Source organism: Scyliorhinus torazame, chromosome 15 (assembly GCF_047496885.1).
Source record: "Scyliorhinus torazame isolate Kashiwa2021f chromosome 15, sScyTor2.1, whole genome shotgun sequence".
In the NCBI taxonomy this organism is placed as follows: Eukaryota; Metazoa; Chordata; class Chondrichthyes; order Carcharhiniformes; family Scyliorhinidae; genus Scyliorhinus; species Scyliorhinus torazame.
In genome coordinates this window covers 83,195,413-83,210,133 of record NC_092721.1, presented here as the reverse complement: position 1 = coordinate 83,210,133, position 14,721 = coordinate 83,195,413, and the positions used below count along the sequence as shown (strand labels likewise).

General features: G+C 48.5%; 1 protein-coding gene across 5 annotated transcripts in view; it reads left to right on the top strand.

Moving 5' to 3' along the window:
* The window catches only part of cep126 (centrosomal protein 126), a 253,245-nt gene that overhangs the window by 228,931 nt on the left and 9,593 nt on the right, over positions 1-14,721 (top strand). For all 5 annotated transcript variants that reach the window (XM_072476359.1, XM_072476358.1, XM_072476360.1 and 2 more), the window contains one exon: positions 10,189-10,250. In XM_072476359.1, coding sequence (XP_072332460.1) covers positions 10,189-10,250 — 62 coding nt within the window. The remainder of the gene's footprint in view (positions 1-10,188; positions 10,251-14,721) is intronic.

Genomic DNA, 14,721 nt, shown 5'->3' with positions numbered 1-14,721 from the left:
AATAATCTTTATTATTGTCACAAGAAGGCTTACATTAACACTGCAATGAAGTTACTGTGAAAATCCCTAGTCGCCACATTCTGGTGCCCATTTGGGTACACGGAGGGAGAATTCAGAATGTCCAATTCCCCAACAAGCACGTCTTTCGGGATTTGTGGGAGGAAACCAGAGCACCCGGCAGAAACACGCAGACACGGGGAGAATATGCAGACTCCGCACAGACAGTGACCCAAGCTGGGAATCGAACCTGGGACCCTGGTACTGTGAAGCAACAGTGCAAACCACTGTGCTACCGTGCCAATTATTGACACTGGAGACCATGTTGCTAGCTCAAAGTGACTGGGATTGATTTTACTTACATAATTTGTATGTAACTATCTTCTGCTCGTTGCATTTTGTTGGAAAAATTGTCAACTTTTCATGGAATTTACAGTGCAGAATGGGGCCATTCGGCCCATCGAGTCTGCACTGACCCTCGGAAAGAGCACCTTACGCAACCCACGCCTCCATCCTATCCCTGTAACCTAGCAATCCCACCTAACCTGTTTAAGGTACTAGGGGCAATTTAGCATGGCCAATCCACCTAACCTGCACATCTTTGGACTGTGGGAGGAAACTGGAGCACCCGGAGGAAACCCACACAGACAATGGGAGAACGTGCAGACTCCACACAGACAGTGACCCAAGCCGGGAATCGAACCTGGGACCCTGGAGCTAACCACTATGCTACCGTGCTGCTATATAACTTTCCACTACTCTATATTTAACTGAAAAAAATCACTCTGCTTTCATTGGGAGACATTATTGTTACTTTGATCATGGGTTCGTTTTGCGTTATCATGGACATGCTTTTGAATGAATTCTGTTTTCTGAGTAAATAGACTTTAAAATCCTGGTGTAAATCTTGCACTACCTCCAACTCATTGGATAACACAATTATGTCAATCGCCATTCTGAAATAAATATTAGTTGCAGATATAGCAATTAGTTGATTTTATATACATAATTAAAGTTAATGAAACAATCCCCTGATCCAGTGAATTTAAAACCTACATCCTCCAATCCTTCCACAACTTTGCTTTATTATATCTATAAACTCATCCAGCCTAATCCTGTTGTTTGTTTCCTTTCACATTCTTTGGTCCCATGACACTGTGCATTTCCCCCTGAACTCCGCTCTTTTTTCCCCACACTTGGTCACCCACCTCTCAACTGCCTCAAATCTCTAGAATTCTTTCCCAAATCTCTCCACTTTTCTTTTTGCCTTGATTAATATGCTCAAAACTCATTCTTGTCAACCAATCTTTCAATTAACAAATCTTTACCTGAATCCTTCCACGATGGCTTCACAGCTAGTTCTTGGTTCCCTTGCTTTGATCCCTGCTGATGTTACTACTGGACAGTAAGATTCCAGAATGGAGCTCTGGCTCAATAGACGAGCAGCGGGATTCTTCGTTTCTGAGACTAAGTGTTAACGCCAATGCAGAATCCGTGAAGGCATTGGGGGTGACTGTCGTGGCTGTGGATCATGCATGTCCAAGGCCTGGAGCATTCCGTGCAGGCTCTGGCTGAGGCCCAGACAGGGCTGCCGTCTCACAGGCAACAGAGCCACCTGGACATTGCAGCGGCGCTTCCAAGAGTGGCACAGTCACAGCAGGCCATGGCTGGGAATGTTGCCGGCATTGCCCAAGCACTGGCTGATGTGGCGCAGACACAGAGGGAGGTAGCCCAGTCCCAGTGGGAAATGGCGCAATCACTGGGTGATGTGACACAGACCAAGAAGATGGTGGCACAGTCAATGAGTGATGTGGCGCAATTCCAGATGGAAATGGCCACTCCTTGTGCTAAATGGCCGTGAGCGTGCAGACCCTGGTCGAGACCAGAGAGGGCCTCCAGGACTGGCAGCACCAGGTGGTGGGGGAGCCTCGAAGGATAGCTCCGTTTGCACCTCCGGCCCATGGAGTACCCCGGGGCCCTCGCGCACCCAGAGGGAGGAGTGGGTGATTGGGCCCATGCCGGTGACTCCCACAGGGAAGGTGCCGGAAAGCCGCAGTACCTCAGACTCCCGACTCCTGTCCCTGGTGCATCTCGTTGGCAGCGGACAGAACAGGGCAGCACCATGCCACCTAGGACACCTGAGCAGCAGCTGGGCCCACCCAGGCCCGGTCGCCCGAGGAGACAAAAATCTGTATATATTTGTTCACATTAAACACCTGTTACCACTGTTACAACCTGCATCAGTGCTCTGTCTGATGGTTGTGAGGGGTGGGCTGGCCTGGGCTGGGGCGGTGGTACATGCATCCCATCGATCACGCCCTGGACCCAGAGCATCCCGGCATTGGCGATGAACCCCACTATCCCGGCAGCCTGATGGGCTCCGTCCACATTGAAATGGATGTATTGACCCGCCTGGGCTTATAGGGCCCTCGTGACGGCACGGGTGCACCTGTGCACTGAGGTCCCCACTTGACGCCTGGAAGGACCCGTGGTGAAAAGATTTAGGACGACCATCACCTTGACGGCCACTGAGAACAGGTGTCGTCCCCCATACTCCCGGCACCCGGAGGGTATCCTGTGCCATTGGAGACCCCTGGTTGGTGAGGGATAGTTCAGGGTGGCCCCCTAGCCCTCCCCTTGGAACGTGGGCACCATGGCACTGCCTTGCTGGCACCTTGGTACTGCCACCCTGGCACTACCAAGGTGCCTGGGTGGCACTGCCAAGCTGGCTGGAGCACTGCTTTGGTGGCAGTGCAAGGGTGCCCAGGTGCCAGGATGGCACTGCCAAGGGTCAGGGCCTGTGGGTGGCCATGCCATGAAAGGAGGGTGGAGGTGGGATTTGAAGGATAGCGGTGGGCAGGACAGACATGTAGGGGCCTCGGGGAGGTTGGGGGGTGACAGGTAGGGGTCCTGGCAGGGAGGCGGTGCTGCAGTGGAGTTTGGGGGGTGTCTGAAGAGGGAGGGTCCTCCGAGAACCCATAGTGAGTTGGATTCGAAAGGGCGCTCCCGGAAGTAGGTCTTAAACCTATTTAAGACCTGCTCACGAGAATACACCAGACGCCCTCGAACTCCTCACTTGGGGTGGGGGGAGGAGGGTGGTGGGGTGGGGGATGACATTGCCCATGGGTGGGGGGATATGGGGGACTCACAAGCTCCCATAAAGAACAGGGCATCCTTTCAAAATGGCGGCCAGATCTCTGAGTGCAGCTGCCCAGTGCTAATAAAAATTCTTGTTGTATTTGGTTCCTTGTACTTTCAACGAGAACTCACCAAACATTCGATCTTTCCAAAACAAGATTCTTTTATTGCGTCTTGTGCGGTAGGACGGCAATATGATACAGAGTACGTTATCATGGAGTCTTGCTACTCCTCTGTAACTTACAACTTCTGCTGACCTGTTTCTTTCACGTCTTATTACCCTCTATCTCATGTTCTGGAGATGGCCCGATGAGCCTCTTTTTTTTATACTGGTTCCAGGTCACATGTCCTTGGTCTTCAGACTGCATGGTGTGTCTGTACTGCCACATGCTGGTTGGAGGTCTTACACCATCCAACTATAATATGGCCCATAGGCATATCACCACAATTCTCATTGTGGGCTAAACTGGTGATAAAATCCCCAGAGTCCAAAAAAATGAATAAGTGTCATTGAATAGTGGTGGGGAACTCCCGACAGAGCCAATGGGAAGTTGGGGGGTTCTCAGAAAAATCCGCACAAATGAACTTAGAAATTTTTTGGGAGAATCACGCTCTATATCTTATACAACATTGTTCTTGTTAAATACACTGGGCGGGGTTCTCTGATATTGAGGCTTGGCGTGATTCGCGCGCCCCCCCCCCCCCCCCGGCGATTCTCCGACCCGGCACAGGGTAAGAGAATCCCGCCTTGCGTCAGTCCCTGTAAACCAACAGGCCTACTGTGGTCAGACACACCACAGCAGATACCACCCAATACACTTTCTGTGGATTTCTCATCAAAATCCCTTCAATATACTTATCACATTATAAGCCAACTGGTCTCACTGGAACTCTGATTTGCACATGAATGTTTATAAACTCCACTCTCGAAAATACACCTTTGAATCTTCTCCCAAACAATGGTCTCTCTCAAATGCCTTCACCAATGATCCACTTTTTCAGGATTTTAATCTCTCCTTTCAGCATTCCTCTGTCTTGGATCGCAACATGCAGTCAAGCTTTCACGCAATCTCTCAGATACCCAGCCATGCCTATAGACCACCACTGCTTCACAGGCTGTATTGAGGTAGCACCAACCATAGGATTACTTCAGATATCTGGCTTCTTGCTAGCCAGCTTCACCAGGTCTGCACCCTTCAGCTCTGCATTTAGCTGGCAGCCATTACCTGACCCTTTATTTAAATAAAGTGACCAGTACCTTGTTCAGATTCCAGTTCTCTTTATCCCTTTGACTTTAGTCTTCCTGGGACTTGACTTTTCATTCCTTAGTTTCTAGAACTATCTGTTCTTTATCTTCTGGGACTTGCTTTCTGTGAAAGCTGCATCCTCTCAGGTACCTGGTTCCAACCGCTTCTGGGTCCAGCTTAAAAATGAACTCAAAAGTTCTTTCTAACCTATGGTTGCTAAACAGCAGCCTAGTCTTTAACACTGTTTACTTTCACGTTTTAAACTCTTTAATCACAATGCAGGCATATTTTGAAATGAAACCAAAACCCACGTACATGGGTTTAACATGAATCTAAATAAAGTTTTAACCCTTTCTTACACAGAAGCACAAAATTAAACTCAAAAATATAGATTATTTAAAATAACCTCTGTTTGCTGACATCCTTTATCTATATTTCCTTCTCGTTTCTTACAACAGTGCCTTCTCCCGATGTGACTGACAGGGGACTTAGGCAATCACCTTCATTCTACCCAGAAATAGTGGTGTCACCACGTGCAGCCTTTTGGGGGGTTTGGTTAGCTCATTTGGCTAGACGGCTAGCGTGTGATGCAGAATGACACCAATAGCCTGGGTTCAATCCCATACCAGGTGTGGTAGTTCATAGACACCGGCCTTCTTGCGCTATCGCGCATCTGTGGAATGGTGCACCTCAAGCCATATCGAATCAATTGGCTCCCTCTAATGGAGTATATGCAGCCTCTTTATTGCATTCCCAGTTAACAATCGTAAACATATCGGGCGCGATCTTCCCGCCTCGTTACCTTCGCGCTCAAGCGAAACGAAGCCGGTGAATAGAGGGAGAGCTGGAAAATGAGAACCGTGACGGGTGCCAAATAGTTTGCAATGCAACCGGCCCACTCCCCCAGGTGAAATTGGGATCTCGCCGCAGCATGGAGAGAAACCAAGTATCACCACATAAACCCTATTTCCATACAATTAGCGAGAGCCATCCCGTATACAATGGCCTCCTGTCATTCAGTGGCCTCCCCAGCAATTGTTCACACTGGCACCGATTAGTACTCCTTTTGAAAAACGTGAACCTGGCGGAAGGGCTCCTGTTGGGAGCTGAGGAGGTGAGTATCTATCTTTGCTCATAGGCAAAGAGTCCTGGGGCGCTGAGCAAGCCACCCCAGTGCTTCTTGGGGGGACCCTCAGCTGATGGTGGGGGACCCTCCGCATGGGTGGGCCGACATGGGAAGGGGGATGCTGGGGGGGAAACCGGGCAGCAACCGCGCGCAGCACCACCATGCCAACCCCTGGATCGTGTGTGTCCATTCCGGGAGCAACTCTGCCCCGACCCGTTTGACCCACTGACCACCCATAGAATCCCTACAGTACAGAAGGCCATTCGGCCCATTGAGTCTGCACCATCCCTTGGAAAGAGCACCCCAAACCCACATCCCCACCCTATCCCCGTAACCCAGTAACCCCACCAAACCTTTTTGAAACTAAAGGGCAATTTAGCATGGCCAAACCACCTAACCTGCACATCTTTGGACTGTGGGAGGAAACCTGAGTACCCGGAGGAAACCCACGCAGACATGGGGAGAAGGTGCAAACTCCACACAGACAGTCACCCGAGGCTGGATTGAACTTGGGACCCTGGAGTTGTGAGGCAGCAGTGCTAACCAATGTCCCAGCATAACCCTCACCAACTGTCAAGGCCTCTGTCCAAGCAGCTGAAGGCTATTGCTTAGGTATTGGCAATCGTGGTTAAGTGAGCACTTCACACAACCCAAGTGGATTCTCGTGGGTAAGCGGCCATGTCGCATGTGGGAGTCATTGCCTAGCCCAATCAGACCTGATGTATGGACACTATGCTTGAACACTGCAAGAGGCAACACCACACACTCAGCAACCAACATTTGAACACCCAGGAGATGAGACACTGCTCCGGGGACATGTCCACGGCCGGAGGGTGGGTGAGTGCTATGGGGAGGGGAGATGCCTGGAAAGATGGGCCAAGTGTTCGGAGGTTGGGCTGCATTGCAGTCAGTGGGATGGATGGCTCAGTCAGTAAGGTAATAACAACTCATGTTTGACAGGACCTCCGGGTGGAGCCCAGTGGTTCCTCACCTGTGCCGTGTCCTCTCGACTCCACATTGGTGACTGCTCTGTCCTCGGCCAGCCCAGTTACATCCAGGGCACGCTCCTCAAAGATGCTGAGGATTCTTACGTCTGGCACACCTCCATCAGTCTGGGCCCTCTCCCGGCAATTGTGGGAGAGCCTTTCCTGAGAAGACACAGAGAAAGCATCGCTAGCCATAAGGTTCACGGTGGTGGGGGGTTGCTTGGGAAAGAAGGGTTCAGGGAGGGTGGAGGGAGGGTTGGGGGTCGCATGGAGCATTGGGGGATGGATACTCGCGTGGGGGCAGAAAGGTCATGGGGGGAAGACATTGGTGTCTCCTCACTCGTGCTGCCCAATGTAGGTTGTTGACCTTTTTCCGGCACTGGAGGCCAGTCCTCCTGGTCACACCTCTGGTGCTCACAGCCACCGCTACCTTGTTCCAGGTAGCACTGGTTGCATATGGCTAACCCTCTGGGACCCTCGTCGGAATGGGACATCCCTTCTGGCCTCCACTGCGTCTAACAGCCTCCCCAGGTCAGCATCCCTGAATCTTGGGGATGGTCTCCACGGCGACATTATTGCGAGCTGGTTGGGGTTGGCTGAGCAAGTGCTGCTTAAGAACATAAGAACATAAGAACTAGGAGCAGGAGTAGGCCATCTGGCCCCTCGAACCTGCTCCACCATTCAATGAGATCATGGCTGATCTTTTGTGGACTCAGCTCCACTTTCCGGCCCGAACACCATAACCCTTAATCCCTTTATTCTTCAAAAAACTATCTATCTTTATCTTAAAAATATTTAATGAAGGAGCCTCAACTGCTTCACTGGGCAGGGAATTCCATAGATTCACAACCCTTTGGGTGAAGAAGTTCCTCCTAAACTCAGTCCTAAATCTACTTTCCCTTATTTTGAGGCTATGCCCCCTAGTTCTGCTTTCACCCGCCAGTGGAAACAACCTGCCCGCATCTATCCTATCTATTCCCTTCATAATTTTATATGTTTCTATAAGATCCCCCCTCATCCTTCTAAATTCCAACGAGTACAGTCCCAGTCTACTCAACCTCTCCTCGTAATCCAACCCCTTCAGCTCTGGGATTAACCTAGTGAATCTCCTCTGCACACCCTCCAGTGCCAGTACGTCCTTTCTCAAGTAAGGAGACCAAAACTGAACACAATACTCCAGGTGTGGCCTCACTAACACTTTATACAATTGCAGCATAACCTCCCTAGTTTTAAACTCCATCCCTCTAGCAATGAAGAACAAAATTCCATTTGCCTTCTTGATCACCTGTTGCACCTGTAAACCATCTTTTTGCGACTCATGCACTAGCACACCCAGGTCTCTCTGCACAGCAGCATGTTTTAATATTTTATCATTTAAATAATAATCCCTTTTGCTGTTATTCCTACCAAAATGGATAACCTCTCATTGTCAACATTGTATTCCATCTGCCAGATCCTAGCCCATTCACTTAGCCTATCCAAATCCCTCTGCAGACTTCCAGTGTCCTCTGCACTTTTTGCTTTACCACTCATCTTAGTGTCGTCTGCAAACTTGGACACATTGCCCTTGGTCCCCAACTCCAAATCATCTATGTAAATTGTGAACAATTGTGGGCCCACCACTGATCCCTGAGGGACACCACTAGCTACTGATTGCCAACCAGAGAAACACCCATTAATCCCCACTCTTTGTTTTCTATTAATTAACCAATCCTCTATCCATGCTACTACTTTCCCCTTAATGCCATGCATCTTTATCTTATGCAGCAACCTTTTGTGTGGCACCTTGTCAAAGGCTTTCTGGAAATCCAGATATACCACATCCATTGGCTCCCTGTTATCTACCGCACTGATAATGTCCTCAAAAAATTCCATTAAATTAGTTAGGCACGACCTGCCCTTTATGAACCCATGCTGCGTCTGCCCAATGGGACAATTTCCATCCAGATGCCTCGCTATTTCTTCCTTGATGATAGATTCCAGCATCTTCCCTCCTACCGAAGTTAAGTTCACTGGCCTATAATTACCCGCTTTCTGCCTACCTCCTTTTTTAAACAGTGGTGTCATGTTTGCTAATTTCCAATTCCCCGGGATCATCCCAGAGTCCAGTGAATTTTGGTAAATTATCACGAGTGCATTTGCAATTTCCCTAGCCATCTCTTTTAGCACTCTGGGTTGCATTCCATTCGGGCCAGTAGACTTGTCTACCTTTAGCCCAATTAACTTGCCCATTACTACCTCCCTAGTGATAACAATCCTCTCAAGGTCCTCACCTGTCATAGACTCATTTCCATCAGTCACTGGCATGTTATTTGTGTCTTCCATTGTGAAGTCCGACCCAAAAAACTTGTTCAGTTCCTCAGCCATTTCCTCATCTCCCATTATTAAATCTCCCTTCTCATCCTCTAAAGGACCAATATTTACCTTAGCCACTCTTTTTTGTTTTATATATTTGTAGAAACTTTTCCTATCTGTTTTTATATTCTGAGCAAGTTTACTCTCATAATCTATCTTTATAGCTTTTTTAGTAGCTTTCTGTTGCCCCCTAAAGATTTCCCAGTCCTCTAGTCTCCCACTAATCTTTGCTACTTTGTATGCTTTTTCCTTCAATTTGATACTCTCCCTTATTCCCTTAGATATCCACGGTCGATTTTCCCTCTTTCTACCGTCCTTCCTTTTTGTTGGTATAAACCTTTGCTGAGCACTGTGAAAAATCGCTTGGAAGGTTCGCCACTGTTCCTCAACTGTTTCACCATAAAGTCTTTGCTCCCAGTCTACCTTAGCTAGTTCTTCTCTCATCCCATTGTAATCTCCTTTGTTTAAGCACAAAACACTAGTGTTTGATTTTACCTTCTCACCCTCCATCTGTATTTTAAATTCCACCATATTGTGATCGCTCCTTCCGAGAGGATCCCTAACTATGAGATCCTGAATGAATCCTGTCAGTGCTGCTTGACCTTGTTAGCGGAGGGGGCGTGGGCTGGCAGTGCCACCGAATCGGCTGGCGAGCCTTCATTTGCGGAGAAAAGCCCATGGGGCCTCGTTAAGTGGACCAATTGATTTTGAATAGCGTTGCTGGCCTCACCATGCCGAGCACCAGGAAGCTCGCGGCAGTTCCCACTCGCTACCAATCTTTCCAGAGAATCGCACCCAATACACATTACTCAAACAGTTCATTTTTACGTCCCTCTTCTGAAAACAGCTGGAGTTGCCACCTGAAAGTATAGGTTGTCAGGCTATTCAGCCATGAGATTTATTAAAGCTAATCCCAATCTAACTCAGTTCCCACCTTTGAACAACAGTCAGACATGGGAAGCCAAATAATTTTTCTGCCTTGTTTCCGACCCAAAGACAGTGAAGATAACTGTTCTGCTACAACTCTCACTCTGCCTGACAATAACCTGCCCAGCATAGCATTGGGCACGAGGCTGCTTGGTCTGTGTGGATTACTTTGCATATGTTATCGGGGAGGATCCATGCATTCAATTTCTATGTTGTTTCTCAAGGGCTTTGGGGTGGGAGGGAGAAATATTCCATTGAAGTTATGGCATTGAGTAATACAAATGAAAATTCAATTAAATTAGTTACAAAATAACAATTTAGATTGCATGAAAATCTAGAATCTTACAAAAATTCCACACTGCAATGTTTCTAGAAAGTTAAAAATTTGCTTTTCTTCTCAAACCTTACTTAGATATTCAAGAAACTGTTCAGAAAAGTACATCTAATGGCCTTTCACAGATTCCATCTTCTTTTGTAAGTAATATGCATTCTCTTCTGCTCCACATCATTTCTTCCAACTGCCTTTCCCTGTGCTAATTACTCCTGATGATGTTGTATCTAGCACTCTGAAATGTCACCACCACATTATATCTGAATCTAATGAAATGAATGAAATGAAAATCGCTTATTGTCACAAATAGGCTTCAAATTAAGTTACTGTGAAAAGCCCCTAGTTGCCACATTCCAGCACCTGTTCGGGGAGGCTGGTACGGGAATTGAACCGTGCTGCTGGCCTGCCTTGGTCGGCTTTCAAAGCCAGCGATTTAGCCCTGTGCTTTACAGCCCCTGATGAGTTGTACCAGATGTTTTCCTTGAAAGGTACCCTGATATTGAGCCAAATATTGATGGGGTTAGACCTGCTTTTAACTCCAGTTAGAATGATGGGAGGAGGAAGCAGTGGTTAGAAGGCGAAACGGAGGGCAGAGCTCATTTGCCAGTAGCTTTTTATCTTTATTTTTCTAATATTACACTTTGGTTACTTCACTATTTTCAAAATGTGTATTTTAAGCTCACAGTGCAGTTGTATCCACTCTATCAGTTTATGTAATAAACAAAGCATGATGATTATTTGCAACATTTATAAAAATTACAGTATATCAAAATGTTTTTTGGAGAAATAAGATCAAAATCATAAGTATCTGCAGAACTCATTTTGGTCAGATCAGCCTTGCTATTTTCTCCGCTTTACAATTTGCTCTACTCTTAAAGATGTGTTTTTTCTGTTTTAATTGTTTGTAGTGGTCCTTTCCCAAACATAAACATATGGGTGTGATTTAATGGCCATGTTGCGCTTAAATGAGAGCGCACTGAATTGGTTAGATCGTGGAAAAGGCCCAAAATCACAACTACATCAGGCAGCAATCAGTTTGTGATCTAACCGCCCGCTCCCGTTGCCGAAATCAGGTCCCACCGTAGCGTGGTGAGAAACCATTAATCATCACTTAAGGCTAATTTCCAATCAATTACTGGGAGCGATCCCTAAAGATATCCACCTAACCTGCATATCTTTGGACTGTGGGAGGAAAACGGAGCACCTGGAGGAAACCCACGCCGAGAGGGGAAAAAAGTGAAAACTCCACACAGCCAGTCATCCAAGGCCAGAATTGAACCCAGCCGCCTACCCTCTGTGCAGCTATCTCGCTCGCCTGGCAAATTTCACCATGTTTCCCAGCACCCAATCTTCCTGCCCAATATCACCCAAAGCTTATCATCAGCTATACCAATGACGATTTGGTCGCAGATTAACAAAGATTTCAGGTTGCTGAAGTTTCATGACTGGGCCTTCAGCCTCAAATCTGTGACAAAACTGTCAAATGATTCACCAGGTCTTTGGGTATGCATACGGAACATATAGCACTCAAACGTTTCATTCTTCTTACGGGAACAATGCTTATCAAAGTGCTTCATCATTTCATCAAATTTCTTGTGATCCTCCTCATTATCAAACACAGATGAGTTGTACAGTTTGTGCACTTGTGGACCTGCACAACGCAAATGAGCTTTTAGCAGGCTGGGCCTGTAGGCCCAGGGCCGAAACATGAAGTTTGAACTGCTGTTTGAACAGCCGCCAATTCTCACCTAGGTTACCTGGCATCTGAAGCTGGTGGGGGGCCCGCAATCCATCCATCTCGCGCTTCAGTATTTTCTTATGCGTTAGGTTGCCTAAGGCTGCAGTTCATCAGACTGGTCTTCAAGCCGAATGCCTAATGTTATCACTGCCGTCACTATCTTTAAATCTTCAGCACTTGTGGTACCATGTTGTGTTGGTCCTTTGTACCTTACGAAGAATTCCACCAAACACTTCGACTTGTCCAAACCAGAATCTTTTATTGAGTCTTGTGTGGTAAGATAGCAATCTGATACAGAGCAAGTTATCGTGGAGTCTGCTTATTACTCCTCTGGAATCTGTACCTAGCACTGACCATTCACTTGCATGTTTTATTACCCTCTCATTCATCTTCTGAAGATGGCCGGATGTATCTCCACTTATATGGGAGTCACTGGTCACATGCCCTCAGTCTAGAGACCGCATGATGTGTCTGCACCGCCACCTGCTGGTTGGAGGTCACACACCATCCATCTATGATATAGCCCATAGGCATATCAACACAGCCAGTACAGAGGCTGGTGACCGATGCAGAGACCCGATATAACAATACCCATGCAGCCACCAGCCCGGTCTATCACTGAACGGTGCATCGGACTGCTCAAAATGCAGTTCCGATGCCTTGACCACCCTGGAGGTGCATTTCAGTACACCCCCCAGGGGGTCACTCACTTTGTGGTGGTCTGCTGTGCCCTCCATAACCTGGCAAAGCAGCGGGACACAGTGCTGGAGGTGGGGTTGGAGGAACATGTGGCCACTTATGAGAAGGAGGAAGACGAGGAGGTGCCAGACCAGGAGGGGCTGAGGACGAGCCCGGGGGACACATGCAGGACTAGCCATAGGATGGATGGCAGCGGTTGCAAGCCCTGAAAGCCAGAGTGACCCTCATTCTCGCCCGCTCCTCATAGGACGTGGGGTGGGGATGGGGGGGTTGATGATAACTTGCTGAGAGCCGAGTGTTGGTGCTCCTCAATCTTTGCCCTAGTCTGACTCTTGCCTGTCCGAGTTCTTGCTCACACCCACCACCTGCACAAGGTAAATGGTGTGCCAGGGTAGGTGGTGGGGTGGGGTGGGGTGGGAGGTGCGCAACAAAGACCTCCATGTCCCTCGATCCGCATTGCGGAAGTGTCTGAGGCATTATATTTCTCGAGTGCAACGTTTTTTAATGCTATACATGTGTCCCCAACAGCCCCAATCCCCCGATGATGCCACCCCACTCTTCTCCCCCTCGCCCCTCCTCGCCATTGCACTCTTGCCCCCCCACCCCGTGCCCTCTCAGTGATCCGTTCGTGCTCATGTTCCGGGTGCTGTCTCCAAGACGTGCTGCTGTCGGGGGGGGGTGGATCTTGGGGGAGCTGGCGGCCATGTCGTCACTCCATATTGTAGCTCCATGTTGGCACCCAGCAGCCACTTCTCTGAGTTGGTGCAATAGGGCCCTGGGGTTCACCTCGGGACGGACGGGCAGCTGGATCGACAGCACAGTGTTGATGCTCCTCAATGACTGGGACATGCTCCGCAGGGCCCCGGCAATGCCCACCTGAGACTGGGACACCTCCCGCACTGACCAAGGCATGTTCTGGAGAGCCTTGGCAATACCCACCTGAGACTGGGACATGCTCCGCAGCGTCTCATCAAGGTCCATCTGGTACTCGGTCACATCCCCCAGTGACTGGGACAATCCGCCACGGCACTCAGCCATGGCCATCACTGACTGTGCCACAATTCAGACACCTCCTCTCATGCTGCTGACGTCATGCACCAGGAACTCCACTGCGGTCGGCATCCTAGCAATGTTGGCCTTGGTGCTATGCATTGCTGATGACATCTTCTGCGCCAGTAGCCTCTGGGACTCCTCCAATCAGCTATGGACCTGCTGTAGTGTCGCTGATATTGCCCTCCGAATGTCCCAGCCGCTCCCTAACATCTCCATCCACCCCAGAATAGCATGTTCTACATCCGGCTGGGACCCAGTTGGGTCCTGAGATCCAGCAGACCTCCAACTGCTGTATCACCTGGGTGTTCCTGCCTCCACATGATGTGTATCAACAACTATGTGGTGCTCACCAGATTGTGCCCTAGACGCCTATCCACTACTGCCACCCAATTAGGTATGTGTCTCTGCACTGGTGGAGGCTGGGGATCACAGCTGTGCTGCAAATATGGTGGTCTCCTCGGAGCTCCCCTCCGAGGTGTTCTCGTGGGAGGTGATGTGTTAGGCAGGTCAGTTCGGTGTGGACTGCACTTGATGCAGCGATGCGAGAAACAGACCTCTAACACTGTAGAAGATCCAACACGGTTTTATTGAACGCTAGAACTAACATACATATTTAACTGTAGGTCGACACTATACTGAACTGACTGGAGACCTTGTACTAGCCTGACCAGACTTACTAGCTACCGCATGGTGTTTGCACTGTGCTAGCTCATGGACTCTGACTGTCTCAGTGTCTGGGTCCAGAGAGAGCAGCAAACCTAGTGCCCTCTGGCTTTATAGTGGTGGTGGCCTGTCTGGTGATTGGCTGCACTGTGCTGTGTGCTTACTGGTCATCCTGTGTGTCAATCACTGCCTGTCTGCACTTCATTGTATACATGCGTGGATATTATGACATCTCCCCCTTTTTTCTGTTTGAAAATAAATACTAAGGTGTGGATGCTTATAAATATATATATATATATATATATATATATATGTCTGACTATATACAGAAAGATGTCTAAACGAACGTATATACATAGGAAGGTTGCGGTAGTGCAGATATATGGCAAACGAAACAATATTTACAGAGGTCCAAGTGGTGAAGTCACAAAATTGTACAAAAGCTCAGTCTATAGATTTAG